The 25,042-nt window shown below is 38.3% G+C and overlaps 1 protein-coding gene across 1 annotated transcript in view; it reads right to left on the bottom strand.

The window, feature by feature from the left end:
• The window catches only part of LOC108674300 (basement membrane-specific heparan sulfate proteoglycan core protein), a 218,311-nt gene that overhangs the window by 1,527 nt on the left and 191,742 nt on the right, over positions 1-25,042 (bottom strand). The window contains exons 80-95 of the mRNA XM_047885790.1: positions 20,810-20,972; positions 18,265-18,441; positions 15,131-15,462; positions 13,910-14,085; positions 12,201-12,322; positions 11,468-11,562; positions 10,084-10,298; positions 8,467-8,620; positions 7,024-7,220; positions 6,320-6,484; positions 5,598-5,792; positions 4,910-5,123; positions 3,418-3,612; positions 2,736-2,945; positions 1,414-1,561; positions 168-404 (exon numbers count right to left, since the gene is read on the bottom strand). Coding sequence (XP_047741746.1) covers positions 168-404; positions 1,414-1,561; positions 2,736-2,945; positions 3,418-3,612; positions 4,910-5,123; positions 5,598-5,792; positions 6,320-6,484; positions 7,024-7,220; positions 8,467-8,620; positions 10,084-10,298; positions 11,468-11,562; positions 12,201-12,322; positions 13,910-14,085; positions 15,131-15,462; positions 18,265-18,441; positions 20,810-20,972 — 2,995 coding nt within the window. The remainder of the gene's footprint in view (positions 1-167; positions 405-1,413; positions 1,562-2,735; positions 2,946-3,417; positions 3,613-4,909; positions 5,124-5,597; positions 5,793-6,319; positions 6,485-7,023; positions 7,221-8,466; positions 8,621-10,083; positions 10,299-11,467; positions 11,563-12,200; positions 12,323-13,909; positions 14,086-15,130; positions 15,463-18,264; positions 18,442-20,809; positions 20,973-25,042) is intronic.

The raw sequence follows: 25,042 nt of genomic DNA, 5'->3' as shown, positions 1-25,042 counted from the left end.
ACTTGAGGTCACGGACGGACGGACAGACGGACAGACAGACAGACGGACATGGCGAGCACAATAGTGCATTTTTTCCACAAATGAGAAAATGCGCTAAAAACAGCGAACATGAACGATGTAGGGAAAACAGATCAAACCTACATGTACGTAACCACTTCTATTATTACCTGGAGCAAAGTCCAGCGTTCGCGGCGCCAACGAAGAAACATAGGAAAAATCCGTACAGAAGGAAAACAAAGGATGAGGAAACAGAGGATGCAGATGATGGAGAAGAGTCTAAAGGACCTGACGAGAGGGCAGACGCAAAGGCAACTGAGGATGAGGGAGGAAGGAAAGAAATCGATGTTTGGTTGGGAAGGAAGGGCCAAGGGATATTGGCTTGTGTGCGAGTAGTTCGCCGGAACCTGCGATGCGATCCAGTAAAGAGTGGACGAAAGTTTGGGTTAGTTAAATAAGTCTGCAATGCAAGCTTTTGTGCTTGAATAGATATTTTCTTATAGGAATCATTTACCAAGATATAAATAAGTCCGCAATGCAAGCTTCTGGGCTTGAATAGATATTTCCTTTTAGAAATCATTTACCATGCTGAATTTGGAAGATCTTTTCATTTTTATTGCTCTTATGAAAGAAAACTAAGTGAACTGGAGCTAACTGTATAAACAAAGAAATTGACTTAAAACTACGTATTCAGTGAGAGAGAGTGAAAGGGCCACATTTAAGTGTCGATCTTTACATTTTTTATTGCTCTTTTGAAGGAAAACTAAGTGAAATGGAGCTAACTGTATAAACAAAGAAATTTATTTAATTTAAAAGTACGCATTCAATGTGGAAGGATCACATTCAAGTGTCGACTATGAAGAGCATGAGTGATAATATTAATAACTAGAATACCTTATTCGAGTCTCAAACTATCTGAGGGTACAAAATTGTCAACGATCTAACAATTGAGTTTTTACCTATAAAAGACCGAAGCGAGGAAAATTGGCAAACAATCGTTTAAGCTAAAATAACTCGCGCTGAAATCCCTTGCTGAGAATCAAGAGGCAAGTGACAAAAAACATAAAACGTAGACCATTTATATGACGTTAAATGAAGATCTATCTTCACTAGGCCTAAGGTAAAAAATATAACTCCATACTCACTGCAGTGAGTGACAGAGAGCGCATTTTCTCGTCGACGAAAACATGAAGTCACGGACGGACGGACGGACAAACAGACAAACAGGCAAACAGACAGACGGACGGACAGACAGACAGACAGACAGACAGACAGACAGACAGACAGACACAGACAGATAGACAGATAGACAAACAGATAGACAGACGGGCAGACGGACGGACAGACAGACGGACGGACATGACGAGCACAATAGTGCAATTTTTCCCATAAATGAGAAAATGCGCTAAAAAGTACCTTGAGCACGCGACAACGTCGACGCCGGACAACGCGCTCTCAGAGATGGCGTTGACGCGCGTCTTGCCGAGCTGCACTCCGTGTAGGCAGCCGTCGAAACCTGCGCTGTACAGGCCGCCTGTCATCAGCTCCACGTCGGGAACGCCACCTGACAAGGGAGACGCTTATAAGTTGAGCTTGAAAGGTAAAAGGTTAGAAATAAACGTCGGGAACGCCACCTGACAAGGGAAACGCTTATAAGTTGAGCTTGAAAGGTAAAAGGTTAGAAATAAACCTGCGCTGTACAGGCCGCCTGTCATCAGCTCAACGTCGGGGACGCCACCTGACAAGAGAGACGCTTATAAGTTGAGTTTGAAAGGTAAATGGTTAGAAATCAAATCAAAAATCAGGATTTAAAGGAAATTATTAACATGTTTCCAGCTGTGGGCAACAAATCAATACACAAGAAAATCCATTACGTCTAGTGAAACCAATTCAGTGCTTTTAGGGCTTAATTTGTTCAACAGTTAAAAAGTTATTTTAAAATTTTGTTCAAGGATGAAAAAACAGGAGCCCAGGTTATTCGTTTCAATTATATCCAATATCATCTTTTGCAGAACGGCCACCTATCCACAGTATAAAAAAAAATAACTCAGTTCTCACTGCAGTGAGTGACAGAGAGCGCATTTTCACGTCGACGAAAACGTGATGATACGGACAGACAGACAGACGGACATGACGAGCACAATAGCGCCTTTTTTCCATAAATGAGAAAATGCGCTAAAAATAACAAATGAACTGACAAATTTCGCAGCAGTGATGTACGAAGGGTGTGTAATACTCGCCACACGAATTGCTTGGCTTAAATCCACTGGGCATAAGTGGGCACCACTGCCTTTACCCAAAATGCCAATAACTTGAAAATACGCTCATGAAATGATCGTGAATATCCCACTTTTTACAACACTTCTCTTTAACTTCACTTGTTGTTTGTTTGTATGTTTGCTACAAATCTTATAATCAATATTTAACACAATTCTACCCGTCCAATCGATCTGACATTTTGCACACTTGCATAAAGTCGGAGACAATGCATGAATCAATTGACAGAATAAATAATTTTAAAAATTAAAATAAGAAATTCATTGTACATGTGTAGCATCGGAGACACCGGCCTCTTTAGTAGTATTGCCTTTGAAAAGTAATTTTTAACGCATATTATTCTGTTGAGCTCCCAGACTAGAGTTTGGTTTGGCCTCCCATTTCTAGCAATAAATCCTAGGAATTACTAAGAGTCTAGAAGAAAGTAGCATCATGCAATAGTGTTTAGTAACAAGCTGTACCCAGATAGACGCCTCCTCTCGCGTTGACGGGAGCATTTGACGGTAGAGTAGCCGTCTCGACAGGCAAGTTGTCGATCTGTAGCGTTGCCAGCTGGTCAACTACTGTCGCTCGCAGGCTGTGGCGAGTCGCGTCGTCGACGCGGTTAAGAGACCGCACCAAACTCTCGCCATCACGAGTCTTATATCTCAGCTCCACGTAACCTTTTTCCACTGCGTAATGAAGTGCGAATATAAATAGCAAGAAGTTGCAATCGATACTTGAAAACTTTATCGTTAGAAATGTGAGCGCTAAATTTTTGGGGCAGCATTGACTACTACCAGTTTATGCGTAGTTGTAGCAGCATTGTTTGGTATATTTTTTTAACAAAATATACGCTAAGTGCAGGAACCAGAAGCTATAATTCGAAAAAAATTAGGAAATATACTTAGTAGTTGAATAATACGTATTCTGAAAATGAAATAGATAATTATCTACTGGAACTCCTGGCCAGCGAAACTTGTAACAGGTTTGGAGTAAATTGATGGCGTTAAACATTTTTCAGAAAGAAAGAAAGAAAGAATCTTATTTGTCATTTTTCAGAAATAATCTTATTTGTCAAACAAATAAGATTTGTTTGAACTTTGCTTCTGTTATCATTGTAATCATGAACCGGCATTATTCTACACATTTGGAGGCACCCACGCGCTATGCTGAAGAAGTCAAGCCCAGTGCCGGAAGTCCTGGGGCCCTGACCGTGCCAGAGCAGCACCCCGTCAGGCTGCGAGGTCGTGAACTCTAAAGCAACGCTGCGCTCGTTGCGGTCGCTCTTGATCAGCTCGCGGCCGAACTCAACCCAAGACTTGCCGGAGAACGAAGCTGATTCCTCCAATGGCGTTTCTGTTTGATTACGAGAAATTAGAAATAGCAAGAAGTTGTAATCGTTCTTTGAAAAAGAATTGAAAGATTCTTCCAGGGAGAAATCAGAAACAGCAAGAAGTTGCAATCGTTATTTGAAAAAGAATGGAGTGGTTCCTCCAATGGCGTTTCTGTTTGATTAGGAGAAATTATAAGTTGTAATCGTTATTTGAAAAAGAATTGAATGATTCTTCCAATGGCGTTTCTGTTTGATCAGGAGAAATCAAAAACAGCAAGAAGTTGCGATCGTTATTTGAAAAAAATTGAAAGATTCCTCCAAGGAGAAATCAGAAATAGCAAGAAGTTGTAATCGTTATTTGAAAAAGAATTGAGTGATTCCTCCAATGGCGTTTCTGTTTGATCAGAAGAAATCGAAAATAGCAATCGTTATTTGAAAAAGAACTGAGGGTAGCACATAAATTAATTGAGATAAAAATGAATGACTACAAGCACTTAAAGAGAAAAACGCAAGCTTTTACGTTCGTATTCTTCCGAGCCACACAGTAAGATAAAAACCTAAAGGAAACCAATAGGGAGGTGATAACCAATTATCAAGAATCGGAAACCAATTATCGGGAAACAGAAACCAATTATCGGGAAACGGAAACCAATTATCGGGAAACGGAAACCAATTATCGGGAAACGGAAACCAATTATCGGGAAACGGAAACCAATTATCGGGAAACGGAAACTAATTATCGGGAAACGGAAACCAATTATCGGGAAACGGAAACAAATTATCGGGAAACGGAAATAAATTATCGGTAAACGGAAACCAAATATCGGAAAACGGAAACCAATTATCGGGAAACGGAAACCGATTATCGGTAAACGGAAACCAATTATCGGGAGGTGAAAACTTGGACATGAACTACGTTTAATGTTTGTTTTTCTCAAGAAGTTTCGTTCATCACGGCCAAGTGTCGGCGGTTCCACCGACATGTGGAACAACCTCCCTGATAGCGTCGTTGACGCTCCGAGTATGAACGCCTTCAATAACAGACTAGACGAAGCTATGCAGGAGCATATGTTCAGTCTTAAAATGCCTAGCAAATTACGGACCAGGCAATAAGTCCAGCAGCTATCTCAATCAATCGTCAGTAATAGAAAGATCGGGTTCCAAAGGCCGGACCCCTTGTGCGAATCAAGTCAAGTTAAATACAAGAATCGGCAACAGGCCATGGTCCTATTTCTTCAGGGCCGACTTTTCTATTCTATTCTAAGTATTGTCTTACCGGTCTCAGCCGACTTTTCTATTCTATTCTAAGTATTGTCTCACCAGTCTCGCAGTGGCGTCCCGTAAATCCGAGGGGACAGACGCAGTGGTAATTGTCGTGGGCGTCGTCGTGACACACACCACCGTTGGTGCAGGGGTCCTGTTGACTGCAAGCCCCGCTGGGGTTCGCTGCCCCCTCACATTGTCCGATGTTTGCAGAATCTACCAGGCTGTTGCCCATGTCCGCCATGTTCATCTCGCGCTCGTTTACGTTTATCTGAAGAAAATGATGGGGTAGTAAACACATGCAAGCATGGGAGGCTAAAGTAATCATTAATTAATTTGAGACAAAATGTTAAGCTTTCCGTTCATTTCGCGCTCGTTTACGTTTATCTGGAGAAAATGATGGGGTAGTGAACACAAGCAAGCATGTGAGGCTATAATGATTAATTAGTTAGAGATAAAATGTTAAGCTGGTCGCATGGCAGCTAAGAAGTAATCGCGAATTTTAGGATAATAAATTTGAGCTTCAAGCACCGGTATTTGAAAGCCGCATCAATCGAACTTTTTTGTTTATCGAAGTAGGTACTAAAAGTAGACATTAACTTATATTCACAAGGATTTAAAATTTATATATGCACAATGCTTTAAAGCACGCACTGAAAATTTGTAAATATTGATAATTCCAAAGAGTAAAACGAGCACAATAGCGCATATTTTTCATAAATGAGAAAATGCGCTAAAAACGCACCTGCGAGATGCATCCAGAGAAACCATTGGACACCTCAACCTCGGAGGACACCTCGACTTTGCTGGTGTCAACGCCCCCGACGTAGAGCGGGATGCGCAGGTTGAGACCTTTGTGCGCTCCCGGAGACTCGCCGTGGATCATTTCTCCGTCGTCGATACGAAGCGAACCCATGCGGTCCGTGCGATTTGCGTGGATCTGTACGGAGTTATGGTAGTTTGTTTCGAAACAAATTCAATTTCATCAATTACAGTTTCTTTTAACTCGTAATTTTTATCTTAATTTATTCTATTAGTATGGGTTCACAAGGCACTTTCTCGTTTATTTAGTTATCTGTACGGAGTTAGGGTAGTTTGATTTGAAACAAATGCAGTTTCATCCATTGCAGTTTCTTTTATAACGTAATTCTTATCTGAATTTATTCTAATAGTATGGTAATTATGATCTGAAATTGCAGTTTCTTGTAGCTCATAATTTTTATCTTAATTTATTATAATAATATAGTTTCACAAGGCACTTTCTCATTTATTTAGTCATTTTTGTTTTTGAATTCGACTACTTCCATCTAGATTTGTTCATAGCTCACTTTGAGCAATGACCAAATCAATTTATTTATTTATACTATGAACAATGAACAAATCAACATATTTATTTATACCATGAGCAATGAACAAATCAATTTATTTAATTTATCCATTTATTTATTATGTATGAGCAATTTATACCTTAACCCACGCCCCGGGTGTCAGTTCATCACTGACGAGCGTGGCTGTGCCGGTGCCGGTATTGAAGCGGAATTCAAGTTTCTTGTTCCTAAGAGCCAAGGAAGTGAAATCCCCTTCACCTTGTTCGTCCTGAGCGCAGTACATCAGAAGGCCATCCTTCATCTCCTGCAAACGCAGACAAATGCGCGTGTTGAAAACAGAAAACTTAACTTACTGACCCTATGCGCGTGTTGAAAACTCTTCAGCCAAGTCTACAGTAGCCGCTACATTTGTGCATTGAAGTTAGAAAACTTAACTATCTGAAATAAAATTTAACTAACTAAAATAAACGCAGACATATGAGTGCTGAAAACTCTTCAGTCAAGTCTACAGTAGCCGCTACGTTTGTGCATAGAAGTTAGAAAACTAAACTTACTAAAACGCAATGATGCTAAACCATTTATCTTTACATTGATTAACGAAGGTTCGTAAACAGAGTATGATAGAAATTTAGTAGAAGCTAAATCGATTAATTTAGATCATGCAAGTTAAAATGATTGGGCATGTAAGGTTAATCGAGTATTTCAACATTAAGTACAGAATCGCGATTATTAGGATCATTATTATTTTTATTATTATTATTATTGACGACAATTACATCGATCATTTGAACGTCAATGCGACGTTATAATAACAACAAAACATGGACAAACGTTTGCACTCACCTCAGTAGGTTTAACTTTGAGTCCGAAAGAGAACCTCTTGATGGCGCTGGGAGTCTGGTAGGCGATGTACGAGCCGTCGGCGAAGGCAGGTTCTGTGATGACGATGTCGTGTTCGCAGTGGATGCCCGTCTTGCCGTAGGGGCAGAAGCAATCATAGCCCCCGGGACGGTTCACGCACCGACCACCCCCACATAGACCTGGCACAAATATTTGCTTGATTTATTGGTTCACTACCGTTATATTTTAATCCAACAATGTTCCTCAGTATGAGAAAGTTATGGAAAGATAGGGTTCCTCCAAGGTAGTCCAAGGGGGGCCGAGACGGTTCACACACCGACCACCCCCACATAGACCTGGCACAAATATTTGCTTGATTTATTGGTTCACTACCGTAATATTTTAATCCCACAATGTTCCGCAGTATGAGAAAGTTATGGAAAGATAGGGTTCCAGATTCCTTGTTAATCAAGCAATCGTAGCCCCCGGGGCGGTTCACGCACCGACCACCTCCACATAGACCTGGCATAAATATTTGATTGATTTATTAGTTCACTACCGTAATATTTTAATCCCACAATGTTCCTCAGTACGAGTCAGTTATGGGAAGATAGGGTTTTAAAGGCCGGATCCCTTGTGAATCAAGTCACGAAAAGTATAAGAATCGGCAACGGGCCATTGGCCTATTTCTTCAAGTCACGAAAAGTAAAAGAATCGGCAACAGGCCATGGGCCTATTTCTTCAGGGCCGACACTTCTATGTATTCTATTCTATGAGAGTAGGAACACACGAAGAGAAAATTCTTTTGAGATACCACGTGAGCATGAAAAGTCGGGGGTAAGAATATTTATTCGAATTGATTTGTTCAGAATTAAAATTTTTAAGCTAGTAAATTACTAGTATAAAAATTGCTCAAAATTTAATACGGATGCCTTTTTATGGGAACAACCTAGATACTCAAAAGTCTCACAAATTTATCTCAGCGCAAAGTCTAAAGCCTGATGAATTGAAGGAATAAGGATTGATGGAAATGAAGTAATTAGTAAAATGCATGGTGCACTACATTGGAAGGAAGAATGTAATCCACTTTGGCTGAACGAAATTACATTGGAAGATAACCTGTTAATGTCGGGATCCGCTAAAAAAACATTAAACAACGGCCAGTTCCGCTAGAGATAAATGACAAACTCCGAACCCCGTCTAGACCGGTTAGCAGCCGAAGAATTTCTTCTATACGTTTAATCAAGAGGCTGACATTAGACAAGCACGGCGAATTCAAAACCTTGCATCAGATGAAATGGACCGAAATCCACATTTTCCCAAAGTCTCAGCAAATCAGTCTCGTAATTTCAATTGTAAGCATTCTCAACATAATTTCTAGGCTAAACATAGCCTAGAGATAATATTGAGAATGCCTACAATTGAAATAAATAAAAGGATACTCACCAGGATAGCATGTGTCGCCAGTTTTGTCGCATGATGCACCAGTATATCCAGCAGAGCAGAGGCACTTGTGGCCAGTTTCCGTGTATGACTCCTGACAGATCCCTCCATTGTTACACGGGCTGTCCCCACACGTGTTGCAGTCTTCGATGTTGACCTGTGTATTCAGGGGGTAAGTCAGATATAAGGGTACGCACACAGTGAAAGCAGGTTTGCCAGCGCGGGCAACCTACTCCAACCTGGCACAAGAATGAACATAGGATAATAATGTAAGTGTTCACAGTGAAAACCTGTACGAATAGGCTTCTGTATTCTATGGTTTCAGGCGCCAGCCTGAGCAGGTAACCAGCACGCTGGTAACCTGCTTCCACTGTGTGCGTACCCTTAGGCATGCAAGTATATGTACGAGTACATTAAAATTTACATTAAAATTAAAACTCGTATCAACATTGAAATACATCCAAATGTAAAAAGAAAAACATCATACTTGCAAGTATATGTATCAACATCTAAAATCCATCCAAATAGAAAAAGAAAAACATTTTCACTCGTTCAGTACTGTATCACATCCAACAAATTCTCACAGCTTGCTGGAGCAAGGCAAAGCTGAACTTTTTTACACACTAGTCAGAAAATCAAATCCAGAAGCTTGTTGTCCAAGTTGGATTCCGAGATGAAGTGTTCTAATTCATTTTTTTTTCAGAAAGATTTTACTAAACAAGAACAATACTGGACTTCTCATCAGCAGCCAAAATCAGTTCCATGACGGAGTTTGCAGTAAGTTAACTTTCCGAATACATTAGTATAGTATAGTATCTTCGGCATTGAAGAATAGACCTGGATAGGCCTGTCGCCGATTCTTGTACTTTTCTTGACTAGACTGGCCTTTTGATCAAATCTTTTCAACGGACAGTAGATTTAAAAATCGCTTCTAGACTTCAGTTGTTCCGTAGAATACGAGGCATTTCAAGACTAAACATATGCTCCTGCATGGCCTTGTCTAGTCTATTACCTAATAAATTGATACGAGACCAACGCTACGCGCAAATTCTCGAATAAATTGATATGATACCAGTTATACCAGCACACACCTTTTGCTCAGCTACTCTGAGGAGTTCCACGATGGATTTTTTGACGACGAGTCTGGCAATGCAGCATGGCCTTGTCTAGTCTATTACCGAATAAATTGATATGATACCAACATTACGCGCCAATTCTCGAATAAATTGATATAATACCACAGTTATACCAGCACTACCTTTGCTCAGCCACCCTGAGGAGTTCCACGATGGAGTTTTTGACGACGAGTCTGGCAATGCAGCATGACCTTGTCTATTCTATTACCGAATAAATTGCTTTGATACCAGACTTATACCGTCACATACCTTTTGCTCAGCCACTCTGAGGTCTATTACCGAATAAATTGATATAACACCAGACTTATACCAGCACATACCTTTTGCTCAGCCACTCTGAGTAGTTCCACGATGGAGTTTTTGACGACGAGTCTGGCAATACAGCCACGGAAGCCACGCGTGAAGTTGGCTTGGCTGTTGAGGACGAAGCCTTCCGGCACGCCTCCGAGGTTTGATATAATACTAGAGTTATACCAGCACATACCTTTTGCTCAGCTACCCTGAGGAGTTCCACGATGGAGTTTTTGACGACGAGTCTGGCAATGCAGCCACGGAAGCCACGCGTGAAGTTGGCTTGGCTGTTGAGAACGAAGCCCTCCGGCACGCCTCCGAGGTACATGGGCTTCAGCAGCTCTAGTCCCACATGACGGCCTGATGCCGTTCCTGTTACTGACGCTGACCCGTCGACGCTCATGCGACCTGTCCAATTATTTTAGTTTAAAATTTTAGAGAAGATAATGCCATTTTAAAGTAACGGCGACGCTCATGCGACCTGTCGAATTATTTTAGCTCAAAATTTCAGAAAAAAGAAAGCAATTTTTAAGTTAATATACAATGTATTATTAATTTTGATTTTAATATTTTTAACATGCAATAAATTTTGTAAACGTGGTATCTTCAATTCATAGGATTTACATTTTACATCAAGTGCAATAATTCTTTTCATCGTGTTAATAACGACAGTAACTTTTGAGCGCAACGACAACAAGAAGCAAAAACATATTTCCAATGATATTAATCTGGTATGGAAAGAATCTAATTAGAAAAAATTATTTACTTTTGCAATATTGTTTCAAGTAAATACATAGTAAAGACATAGTAAAGACATAGTAAATACATAGTAAATACACAGCAAATACATAGTAAATACATAGTAAATACATAGTAAAAACATAGTAAGTACATAGTAAATACATAGTAAATAAGTAGTAAATACACAGTAAATACATAGTAAATACATAGTAAATCCATAGTAAAAACATAGTAAATACATAGTAAATACATAGTAAATACATAATAAATACATAGTAAATACATAGTAAATACATAGTAAATACATATTAAAAACATAGTAAGTACATAGTAAATACACAGTAAATACATAGTAAATACATAATAAATACATAGTAATAACGGAAGGAAACTTGATGCCTGCAAGAAAAATTCTCGTTCGAAAAGTTGACAACGGAAGGAAACTTGATGCCTGCAAGAAAAATTCTCGTTCGGAAAGTTTGCAACGGAAGGAAACTTGGTGCCTGCAATAGAAAAAATCTCGTTCGAAAAGTTTACAACGAAAGGAAAGAACCTTCGGAGTAAGAGGAGAATAATAGAACCTCTGTGCATATATGAGCAGTCATACATAATCATTACAATACTTTTTAGCGCATCTTCTCATTATTTAAAAGGCGCTATTGTGCTCGTCATGTCCGTCTGTCAGTCCGTCCGTTACTTCAAGTGTCCGTCCGTGACTTCACGTGACAGAGAAAATGCGCTCTCTGTCACTCCAGTTAGTACTGATCTATTTTTTATTTGCTTCCAATTACCCATAAGAAATTGTGTAAAAATTAGATTAATTGTGACTACATTACCATTAGGAGACTCGGGTTTGAATGAGATATCGATCTCGAAGCGCAGGTAGCCGTCTGGTAGTGTAGGCAGCGCGAGGTACGAGTTGCCCATGAACCTTAAAATCATTTCAAGAGCATTTATATGCTAATATTTGCTGAACTTGATTTAGTATCTTATAAAATTTTGACATCATGGAATAAATGGATTTGTATTCAACGTTAGTAAATAATGAGATCAATCTAAGAATAAACCACTGAAATTGTAATAATTTTCTCAAGGAGCTGAACTTGATTTAGTATCTTAAAAATTTTTGACACCATGGATTAAGTGGATTTATATTAAAAATAAATAAATAATTTAGTATCTTAAAAAATTTTGACATCATGGAATAAATGGATACATATATTCAAAATGAGTAAATAATGAGATCAATCTAAGAATAAACCAGTGAAATTGTAGTATGACATTCACAAAGACGTTGAACATAGCAGCACTCACTTGGGGATGACGCCGGTGACGATAAGAATAAAAGGATACATATTCAAAATGAGTAAAAAATGAGATAAATCTAAGAATAAACCACTGAAATTGTAACATGGCGTTAACAAGGACGTTGGACAAAGCTGCACGTCGCACTGCACTTACTTGGGGATAACGGTGGTGACGATAAGAATAAATGGATATATATTCAAAATGAGTAAATAAAGAGATAAATCTAATAATAAACCACTGAAACAGTAATATGAAACTTACTTGGGGATGACGCCGGTGACGATGAGCATGATAGGCAGATCGACGGATCGCACGTCGTTACGCGCGGTGCAGAGATAAGTGCCCGCATCGTCGGCGTGAACACCGGGGATCTCAAGCGTGGCCTGCAGGAGGGATTACGGCTGTATAACGTCATGAAAACACGCATGGAAATTTTTTTTAACGTCAAATGGACGATTCACAAGTCTATAAGATCCATAACGTCCATTTGACATGGACGTTATGGATCTTATAGAGTTGTGAATCACGCAAGTGTCAGATAGTAGTAAAACAAAAGCTGAAAACGCGCATGGAAAGTTGTTGTTGAGGTGAAATGAAGTTTATGGATCTTATAGAGTTATGAATCACGCGTGTCAAATAGTAGTAAAACAAAAGCTGAAAACGCGCATGGAAAGTTGTTGTTGAGGTGAAATGAAGTTTATGGATCTTATAGAGTTATGAATCACGCGTGTCAAATAGTAGTAAAACAAAAGCTGAAAGCAAGCATGGACAATTGTTAACGTGAAATGGACTTTATGGCTCTTGTAGAGTTATGACTTATGAATCACGTAAGTGTCAAATAGCTGTGTAACGTCATTGAGAACACCCACGCATGGAAAAGTTGTTATTGACGTGAAATGGATTTTATGGATCTTATAGAGTTATGAATCGCGCAAGTGTCAAATAGCAGTAAAACAAAAGCTGAAAACGCGTATGGAAAGTTGTTGTTGAGGTCAAATGGAGTTTATGGATCTTATAGAGTTATGAATCACGCAAGTGTCAAATAGTAGTAAAATAAAAGTTGAAAACGCGCATGGAAAGTTGTTGTTAACGTCAAATGGACTTTATGGATCTTGTAGAGTTATGAATCACGCAAGTGTCAAATAGTAGTAAAACAAAAACCGAAAACGCGCATGGAAAGTTGTTGTTGACGTCAAATGGAGTTTATGGATCTTATAGAGTTATGAATCACGCAAATGTCAGAGGGCAGTAAAACAAATATTATGCAAAAGGCTTTTCTACTCAATCAAACAAGAGGGTGTGGATAAAAAACGAACGATATGATAGGAGAATATTTTTTTACATAGCATTTCAATGATAAAAATAAGAGATTAACTACTAACTATAGTGCCACCGCTGCAATTAAACCAGTCGTTGCAGAATAGGGGGGAGGGGGGGTGGAATAGAAATTCATTTTTACAAATAAACAAGGTTTACAGCCTAGTATAATAATAGGATTTACATTTTACAAGAATAAATAATTTTGATTAGAAGTAGGTAATTTCATTGTAAAGAAAACTATCGAAAAATTTAAAAACACAAGAAAGCCCGACAGTCTGCTTCTCACCTCCCGCACTGATGCTTGTATAGGCAAGGGGATGGGTATTATTGGGTATATTATTATTGGAAGTAAATAGTTTCATTGTAGAGAAAACTATCGAAAAATTAAAATTGAAAAGCATTAAAAGGCCTGACATTCTGCTTCTCACCTCCCGCACTGATGCTTGTATAGGCAAGGGGATGGGTATAATATTATTGGAAGTAGATAAGTTCATTATAGAGAAAACTATCGAAGATTTTAAAAGCATTAGAAGCCCCGACATTCTGCAGCTCACCTCCCGCACTGATGCTTGTATAGGCAAGGTGATTGGTATTATTGGGTATATTATTATTAGAAGTAGATAATTAAGGCCTGACATTCTGCCACTGACCTCCCGCACGGATGCTTGTATAGGCAACTGTCCGTCTTGTTTCATCCACGTGAAGGACGCTGGAGGCTCCAACTCTGGCTGACACTTCATCACGACGGTTGAGCCAAACTCCGCTGACCGAGTTTCTACAGACCGCGCGTTCGGGGCGTAGTTCACCACATCGCTGGCCACCAAGTCTGAGAAGATTTAGCACATTAACTGGTATCATGGCTGGAAATGCTGGGGATAACGCATTAATTAACATATAGATGGCTAAATGTTTGTATTTGTCTAACGTTTTTGAAATGTTTGTATTCCTTTTCGCATGAAACAGCTTCCATCGCACCAAGACTGGAAATGCTGGGGATAACGCATTAATCAACTTATAGTTGGCTAAATCTTTGTATTCCTGATCAATCGGACTTTTCTGAAATAGCTTCATTCCATGTGATTCCTTTCATTTCAATCAGAAATAACTTTTTCCATAAGATTTTGAGCTACAGTAATTGAATCACAGAGATTTATCTGAAGTAGCACAATATGCCAGGCCGATTGGATGTATGAGAATGTTCTTGGGTACATTTCGCTAAAGGCACGAGATTTACAGGATAGAATAAATTAGATATAGATACATAAATGAAGTCATTAAATGAAGAAACAATTGAATTTACATTATCATAACGGAGATCACTAACGATATACAGCGAAAATGAGGTAATTTTGCGCTTGCTCAATCAATGGATAGATAATTCGCAAGGAGATATTTATTTACAAGACATATTTCAACATCGCTGCACCAGCCAGCAAGTAAGTCATGACAGGACAAACTGTAAAGATCTCAACAGACGGTTTCAAAATGACAAAAAAAATACAAGCAAAATATACAAACATTATACAAGCGACTATACAGGACGCACGGATACTGCGTGTATATACGAATACTCTAACAGGTTCGGTAGGAACACTCGTTGTTGATTTCCGCCGAGGAAAATATACAAATAATTTCATGAGACGAGTGAGAGACTATATATATATAATAAGTGAGAGACTATAACAATTTATTAGGGGATATGTTATGAGGTAAAACTCATAAGTCAAAATAAAAAATTTTTAATTTATAGAATGTTGGTCTCTATAGCTATGTTTGAAGAAAGATATCTTTCGTATCATTAAGTGGTCTACTAACTTGAATTATTTAAATATCATGATGGTGTTTAAAAATGCAAATAAATATTTTCTAACTTTGAAGCACGAGGGCGTAGTTCTCTTCAAAGGAACCGCTGATGGCAGACACTTCACAGGTGTAGATGCCGCTGTCTGCGGGTCTTAGGTCTGCAATACGCAGACGGTTGCCGTACTGACGCGCGCCCTGGGGCAGTCTGCGTCCGGAGCGCGACCACGACACCAAAGCTCCTGGGTCGCCAGTCACGCTGCACGTCAGCTCCACGGTCTCGCCGACGCGTGGGTTGAGAGGGTCCGCATCGATGCGAATGTCAATGCTACCTGAACCTATCCGGCACGCATAGAAGACATGGTTATATACAACATAAGTAGAACGAGAAATGCTATTTACACTACAGAGCCGACGCGCGGGTTGAGAGGGTCATCATCGATGCGGATGTCAATGCTACCTGAACCTATCCGACACGCATAGAAGATGTGGTTATATAGAGTATATGTAGAACTAGAAATGCTATTTACACTACAGAGCCGACGCGAGGGTTGAGAGGGTCCGCATCGATGCGAATGTCAATGCTACCTGAACCTAGACGCGCGGCATAGAAGACATGTTTATATACAACACGTGTAGAACGAGAAATGCTATTTACATTGAATATATTGAAAAACAGTGTGATATTTATTTACAATGACAATATTAGTAATATGAGAAATGAAAGATCCACGGTCTCGCCGACGCGGGGGTTGAGAGGGTCCGCATCGATGCGAATATCAATGCTACCTGAACCTATCCGACGGCATAGAAGACATGATTATATAGAGTATATGTAGAACGAGCAATGCAATTGTGATATTTTATATACGACAATAGTACGAACATAAGAATATAAGTAACACAATTCGCGCGGCATAGAAGACGTGGTTATATAGAGTACATGTAGAACTAGAAATGCTATTTACACTACAGAGCCGACGCGTGGATTGAGAGGGTCCGCATCGATGCGAATATCAATGCTACCAAAACCTATCCGCGCGGCATAGAAGACATGTTTATATAGAGTATATGTAGAACGAGAAATGCTATTTACATTGCAGACATTTTACAATATATTCCATGATCGCAACAATAAATGGACACAATACAAACGTGCAACAATCATTGAAATTATTATTTTTTTAATTTAATTAATTGGAAATTGTGGCATGGTTGAGAGTGCAGTTTACTCACCTTAGTTGAAAAGTACGAAGAAGGAGAATGCACAAACTAATTTTTATCTACTAAAAAGAAGGGACAACAATTAGTACAAGCCATGCAAATTAAATATAGAACTAGGAAGCACATATAACTAACTAAATTCATTGTAGCAATGTTGCTGGAGAGGCCATGCATACGTTAGAATTTTTTCGTTACGTTCGATTTTTCGATTCGGTTGATGCTGGATAGGCCATGCATATGCATACGTTAGAATTTTTTCGTTTAATTTCGATTCGGTTAATTAGATTTGTGTAATATAATACTAATATTGCAGAAAAACATGAGAGTAAAACAGAAATGGTATCACTCATTGGCACAAAATTGCTCAGAATGTGATGTCAACGAGAAGAGCCTCAGGTCAACTATAGAGGTATTTCACTTCTATTTACGGTCGAAAACAAAATTAAATTGATCACTCATGCAGCAAGTAACTTTTTATTGTGATTTTCATAAACTTAATTCGGTATTTGTAGTCGACCTTTATGAACTGAAATTTTCTCAGGAGCGAGGATGCAATATTTTGAAAAGGCAAATTACTGAAGATAATAAACAAAAACGACGTGAATAAATCATAACATTTACTAAAGAAGAATACCAGCAGTGCTAGCCGGTTACAAATGTAATAATTTTATGCTGAGAGACGCAATGAACATTTCTCGGATGAACTCAGAGTCGTGATTGCAGTGAACGTAACAATTTAATAAATGAACTTTTAAGGAACTTGGCCGCATTTCAGAATCACTAGATTTAAGCTCTTAATTTGAGTTGTGTCAAAACAATGATTATAAACTGATAATAATCAACTTTCCAGGAAACGTTGACAAGTTTGAAAATTTGGCTTTGGGATAAAAGATACAAGGATTTTATGGCCCATTAACGAATTACAAATGAATAAAACATGAAGGCAATTGTGACAATTCCCACTACTAATTTAGTGTAATGAACGTACATAAAATTATTGAATGAGAGACATGAACAAAATATCTAGGCACTTTAAACAGCTACAACGAAAACATTACAGTCAAGATCTACTAATTTAACATTCAATTTTTTAACTACATTCACGCAATCAATTCAAAGTTATCAATCTAGACACAAAATACAAAGGGGTTTTACGCTAAGCCAAGGGTGGAAAATGTCTTAGTTTAAGTTTGAATGCACGTATTCTGTACGTCACTATGCATAAAATCGTAAAACCAGAAACTGGAGATGTTGGAGAGAATTCTACAAGAGTTAAACACACCATCTAATCTATGAAAATACCCGTAAGCCGTTTAATAACGTGAAATGTAAATTTAACACCGTTAAATATTCAATCTTACTTAAAATTGAAAGATAACATAACTGTTAATATAAGGGAGGAAATTTTTGGTGCATGCAGTTGCAAAAACAACCAAGAAATGATTTTTGACTATATTGCTAATGTTTGGGAGAAATACATTGCATGCAATATACGAATGCATTATAGCAACATCAATAGGTGTCATTCAGTTTAATTTTTGATGGACCAGGAAAGGAAACCAATCACCGTATTTAGGGTAAACAAACTGGGTTTAGGGTTAAAACAAGATAAACTCGGTGGAACTAATCTGCTTTTTTTTTTAAAGTGACTGATGTGGAAGACTTGAATTTTCACCCTTTTTTTTGTGTGGGGTGTCAAAATTATCACTTATGGGGCATTTACAGTTGGATAGGAATTAGGAGGATGTAGATTCAGGCTTTGATCAAATACTACAGGATTATCGATAGTCGTGCTCAAAGGCAACAGATTCGGAGTTTAAAGTCCTCCGTTCCAGTCTCAGAGTTTACAGATTTGGCAAGATAGATAAATAGATCCAAGATAGATAGAGGTTGCTGCTACATAGATTGCAGATTGATAAGAAAGATTATAGAGGTTATAGGTTTAGCTAAAAAATTGGCCACCGATCAGCATGCAAGTCTTCATCCAACACCGAAGTAGAACCAAGGCTTAGTTGTCGAAGTTTCTGTCACAGAAGGTACAGGCTCAGGCTTACGGTCGACGATGAGCTCGATGAAGTCGGAGGAGCCTCGAGAGCCGTCCTCTCTGACGACCTCGCACGTGTAACGGCCCTGGTTGTTGACGTCAACGTCGCGGATTCTGGTAAATTACAAATTTATATTTCATTGAAAACTCCGTAAGTTGTTGATCAGAGGGCAGCAGTTATGGCAAGAATTCACAGGGTACAGTAAGGTAAACTAAAATTCGACTCGAGGTATTGTCATTTGTCACCGGCCAGAGCTGCTACAAGCTTACTGCTAATTGAACGTTTTTAGGGCCCTATAGTTTAATACTGTCAGGGGCGGAAGCTCTGGTAAATTACAAAATGGCATTTCATTAAAAACTCTCTGTATTGATCAAAAGGCAGCAGTGATGGCAAAAATTCACAGGTTACAGTAAGGTAAATTAAAATTCGACTCAAAGTATTGTCACCGGCCAGAGCTGCTACAAGCGAACTGAACGTTATTAGGGACCATAGTTTACTAATGTCAGGGGCGGACGCTGTCAGCTCCAGGCATAGACAATATGTTAATTAATTTCAGGCAACTGTGCTCCTTTATTTAACCTTCAATGCCGTCTCTCCTTCTCATGTCAGTCGAGTGCGGGTTCAATGGCAATGGATGAAAATCATAAAGATCGGACCCTTAAAACAGTTCATTAAACTCACTTTTCGTTAAAATCGTAGTTCCACAAACAGGATGAAATAGTTTATTTGATATCACTTTTGTTAAAATCGTAATTGCGCAAATTTAAAAGAGTTTATTATGCTCATATTCCGACTAAAAGCACTTTTTTACAAGAGACGTTCAACTGTCTGTATTGCACATTATAGAAGCACGTTTTCAGGAAAAACATTAATTCATTCACATGGGCGAAACGACAGCAGGGAATGCTGGTTATAGTCAGCACGACTCAGCTAGTTAGCAAAACTAGACTGACATAATAGTCACAGACATTAGCTACTAGCTAGTCCGCCTTGGTAGCACTCGTCTCACTGCTCAGCGTCACGGTCAGCTAACAACTGACTGCTCATGGACATGGCCACGGTCAGCCTAACCTGGGGCCATACTTTCAAAATTCGCTAAGTGAACGTAAGTACTTGCGCTCTATTTTCTTGTCTATGATTGGTGGATTTTGCTTGAAAGGCCGTCAATGATTGGCTGATGAACTTACGATCTCTTAACTTTTTTGAAAGTATAGGCCCTGATTCATGCTGCGAAGCGACTGCTAAAGTACTAATCTTGCCTAGCTACGTCATATCCAGTACCGTACAAGTTCATCTGTCGCGTGTATGACACGATGATTTGACGCGTGCGGTCTTTTACATTTTCGTGAACGATAATAATGTTTTAGCAGATAACACCTTAAAAATCCTACACGTGAATAGTTAGAGGAAAGTAAATTTGGGAACAGAATCCTTTCGTTCACGGTATGAACAAAATTATAAAAATAAATCTGTCAAAACATTTTTAAAAAATGTATTGACACATTTGTAGGAACATTTCTTCAGGCCAGACATTAATAAGACATCCTGTTTCGAGGAAGCGCAATAGCGAATTGGTATATCAGTTTTCTCAGTTAATTTATAGCTTATGGTTTCCTATCGTACTCTTCAAAATTAGATTCTCAAGGTGAGACTCAATCTCGATGAAATTAGACTCTTTTTCTGCGGTCAAATTAAGTCTTAAAGTCTCTAGATTGCTTGAATCGCAGATTCACTAGAAATTTAAAAGAGAAGAAAACTTCACAAAAATTCAGCATATTTCTCTTGAAAACGTATCTCGTTTTCAATAGAGATATGCTGAATTTTTGTGGAGTTATCTTCGCTTTTAAATGTCTAGTAAATTAAGTCTTAAATTAGCATTTTTAATCAAATTATTTAGTTAAGATTGGTCCAGTATTTGGGAATTACTAACGTCAAGACATTGGCGCGTGGTAGAGCGTTGGGAGGCAAACGCTGGCGTCTTTGAATTTATTTAGTCAAGACCAATCAGCGGTCACTGATTGGTCTTTAGTCAAGACCAATCTTGAGGGTAAAGAATTACTAACGTCAGTACGATGGCGCGTGGTAGAGCGTTGGGAGGCAAGACGGTGGCGTCTTTGAATTTATTTAGTCAAGATTGGTCCACTATTTGACGGTAGAGAATTACTAACGTCTAGACGTTGGCGCGTGGTAGAGCGTTGGGTGGCAAGACGAGAGCGTCTTTGAATTTATTTAGTCAAGATTGGTCCAGTACTTGAGGGTAAAGAATTACTCACGTCAAGACGCTAGCGTCTTTGAATTTATTTAGTTAAGACCAATCTTGACTATAGGTCTTTATTGGTCTTTCAGCGACTAAAGACCAATCAGCGGTTACTGATTGGTCTTTAATCATGACCAATCTTGACGATTACCCTCAAGTACTATCCAGTACTTGAGGGTAATAGTCAAGATTGGTCCAGTACTTGAGGGTAAAGAATTACTAACGTCAAGACGTTGGCACGAGGTAGAGCGTTGGGAGGCAAGACGCTAGCGTCTTTGAACCACCGCATTCGGCTGGGGTCGAAGCCTGAGACCTCGCAGCGCAGGTCAACGGTTGTGCCTTCAACTGCACGGATGTTCTGGCGCAGCGCTGTCACCAGCGGATCTTCTGTTAGTGGGAAGCGGGATAAAGACATGCAATGAGTTTAAACAACGTGGAGGATAAGGCATTACAATTTATGATAATATGTGAAGAATATTTCAACAATGAAAAAATGAAAAAAACACGCGCGAACATATAAATGAAATGTTTATTTATTTTATTGTTGGTAAAATACCAAATTGGTAAAATTCATAACCAAAATTTGGTAAAATTCATAACCAAAATTGTTGGAAAAAAATAAATATCACAGATTACTGGATTGTAATTAAATAAAATTTTGATGTCAGAAACCCGTTTTCCTGAAATTACATTTTAATTCACTGGATATTGAACGGTGATTCCAAAAAAGTGATCGAGTAACGAATGCAGAGGTGAGCCAAACTATTTGAAAACCAAAACTTGGTAATACGTAAATTAATAATTAATTAAATAATAATTGGTAAATCGCTCACGTTGATGAAATATTCAAAATCTCACTACCTGACAGTAACTCTTTTTGGTATTGCATATAATGACACGAGTGAACAATTAGTAAAACTTATAATTTTTTTGAATAAGTAAACCATGAAACATTAACTTCATGCAAAGACAAAACAGGCGCATAAATGAGAATATCCGAGCCGACATATAACATGATTACATGAAAAGCAATTGTTTCACTTCGCAAACATTTTTCAAGTATGAACCGACATGTTACACATCCATAATATTTGAAGTCCGGTCACCTCCCTTCAACACGCCACCACATTAACAAAACAACTTAAAAACTAGAACTTAAACTATTCACATATATGCAACTTACACTGGAATGAATTTGATTCAATGTCAGAACCTATAACTTAGTTCAGAAATGAAACGTTCCAATAATTGTTTACCTTTGAACATAAAGACAAGAGAACATTCAAATTTCAAAATTTTCCCGCTGACGATGAACAACCATGCTGTTATTTCCAAAATGTTTTTAGTAACCTCATTGAATGTATAAAAGGGACTATTATTCATAATCATATGAAATTACCGCGTATAAATTAAATTTTGGCAGCGACGTAACTTGTCTGGGGCCGGATTATCAAAACTTCGTAACTTTTTCTACTTACGACAAAAAAGTTCTGTGGTACGAAAATACACCCTAATTTTGGCATTATCAAAACTTTCGTACGCAAGTCTTAGCTAAAAGCCTAAATTTTTTCCCCGCGCAAATTTTTCCCGCGCAAATGTTTTTATAATACTACCGTTAGTATTACGTTGTCATAGCAACGCCACTCGTAAGTCGATTTTGCGTACTTACGAAGTTCTGATAATACGGCCCCTGATCTGTAACATGGAAACGACAAGCAGCATTAAAAGCCTATTGCACTCACCCTCTACATCGCCAGGTAATGTCTCTCTTCTTTAAAAATAAATGTTACTCACCACAAGACGGATAATAATACATCCAGCAAGTGACCAGTCGAAAACGAGTTATCTTGATAGTTAAATGATATACAAAATAATATTATAATTATTTATTCGGTTATTGTGCAGTTCAAATCACTAAAATGGAAATAAAAAACTTTCAGGTAAAAATAAAACTTTCAGTATTTTTTTTTTTCGGAAACTTACTGAGTGAAGTTGACCTCCTACGCCTGAAGCAAACAGCTTCATCTTTGCAATCGTCACAGTCGCAGAATCCATCACAGTTAGTGTAGAATGGATAACAAGTTCCATTGCCACACTTAAAGAACTCGGAGCAAGATCCCAGGTCAAATATGTCGTCTGGGGGAACAATGAGCATGCAGCAAAATACCAGAGCTTATAAGGATTAATTGTTTGTTCCGATCGAGCATTTTAGGCTCGATATGTGATGCGTAAGAGTGTCAGGTCAAAATATTCGAATGAGCAACTAGGCCACAAAATTTGTTTGATAACAAGTTTAGCCTGTAGCTGACACTAGAAGTCACAAAATTAATTTACATTAAGTATGACGCATTATAGTGATACGTGACACTTCCAGAACAAGGTAATGAAAGACAAGGTAAGATACTTGATTTGATTTGCTGAGCTGACACCAGTACGCATCAAGTATCGAAATCCAATTCCAACAATTAGAATAATGTTATTAAAAAAATGTGTGATTGAATGTGCCAATACAAGTGAATGAATAAGTTTTGATGCCATGCAATAAAACTGACAAATATTATAACATTTCTCAACATTTATACAGTTATCTCCACTTAAGGGAAGTACATCACCGAGTTGCTATACGTAAATGCACACTAACCCATTAAAAAGTTAAAGGAAAATCCCATAGGTAAAAATATTCACATTTTTTGAAACGAAGCTTGCAGTGACAGCGAAGACAGAAAAAGCGGTACCAACATTAAATAAGAAAGAAAAGAAACCTTAAGGAACAACTGTACACAATAGGAACATCTCTAATACTGCATGCACCATACATAAATGCTCACACATTAATTATATAAAATCAAACTTTTCGTGGTATTCTTTCATATATTTCAGTTCTGTATCTTAAACGTGCTATGCAGTAGAGAAAACTACGCAGGAATAGCGCCTTCAGCCTAAGAATAGCTAAACAAACTGAAATGTATACAAAATAGATTTTGAACTCGATAAAAAAACATTATCGTGGGTATACTGATAGCATCATCCGGTCCAGTTCGTAAGTTTTTAAACGCTCATTTTAAAAGCCTATAGCGAACAGCTATACCCAGTGAAAATTTACAGACGCGGCAGCTTCTGATTTGGATTACCAGAAGCTGGGGCGACTCTAAATTTTGTTAGGGTATGAGCTGGCAGTAGTAGCTGTCTCTTATACACATCTAGATGTGTATAAGAGACAGCTACAGTGTTCTGTTGTACAATAAAGTGTTCTGTTGCACACCACAGTGCTCTGTTGTAATTCACAGTGTTCTGTTGTACACCACAGTGTTCTGTTGTACACCAAAGTGTTCTGTTGTACACCACAGTGTTATGTTGTACAATAAAGTGTTNCTGGGGCCGGATTATCAAAACTTCGTAACTTTTTGTACTTACGACAAAAAAGTTCTGTGGTACGTAAATACACCCTAATTTTGGCATTATCAAAACTTTCGTACGCAAGTCTTAGCTAAAAGCCTAAATTTTTTCCCCGCGCAAATTTTTCCCGCGCAAATGTTTTTATAATACTACCGTTAGTATTACGTTGTCATAGCAACGCCACTCGTAAGTCGATTTTGCGTACTTACGAAGTTCTGATAATACGGCCCCTGATCTGTAACATGGAAACGACAAGCAGCATTAAAAGCCTATTGCACTCACCCTCTACATCGCCAGGTAATGTCTCTCTTATCCGATAAACGTTACTTACTACAGGACGGATGATAGTACATCCAGCAAGTGACCAGTTGAAAACGAGTTATCTTGATAGTTAAATGATATACAAAATAATATTATAATTATTTATTCGGTTATTGTGCAGTTCAAATCGCTACAATGGAAATAAAAAACTTTCAGGTAAAAATAAAACTTTCAGTATATTTTTTTTTTTTGGAAACTTACTGAGTGAAGTTGACCTCCTACGCCTGAAGCAAACAGCTTCATCTTTGCAATCGTCACAGTCGCAGAATCCATCACAGTTAGTGTAGAATGGATAACAAGTTCCATTGCCACACTTAAAGAACTCGGAGCAAGATCCCAGGTCAAATATGTCGTCTGGGGGAACAATGAGCATGCAGCAAAATACCAGAGCTTATAAGGATTAATTGTTTGTTCCGATCGAGCATTTTAGGCTCGATATGTGATGCGTAAGAGTGTCAGGTCAAAATATTCGAATGAGCAACTAGGCCACAAAATTTGTTTGATAACAAGTTTAGCCTGTAGCTGACACTAGAAGTCACAAAATTAATTTACATTAAGTATGACGCATTATAGTGATACGTGACACTTCCAGAACAAGGTAATGAAAGACAAGGTAAGATACTTGATTTGATTTGTTGAGCTGACACCAGTACGCATCACGTATCGAAAGCCTATTCCAACAATTAGAATAATGTTATTAAAAAAATGTGTGATTGAATGTGCCAATACAAGTGAATGAA

The sequence above is a fragment of the Hyalella azteca genome, unplaced genomic scaffold (genome assembly GCF_000764305.2).
Source record: "Hyalella azteca isolate HAZT.00-mixed unplaced genomic scaffold, Hazt_2.0.2 contig3122, whole genome shotgun sequence".
Classification (NCBI taxonomy): domain Eukaryota; kingdom Metazoa; phylum Arthropoda; class Malacostraca; order Amphipoda; family Hyalellidae; genus Hyalella; species Hyalella azteca.
Note: the sequence above shows the minus strand (reverse complement) of the source record. Positions and strands in the feature narration are given on the sequence as shown.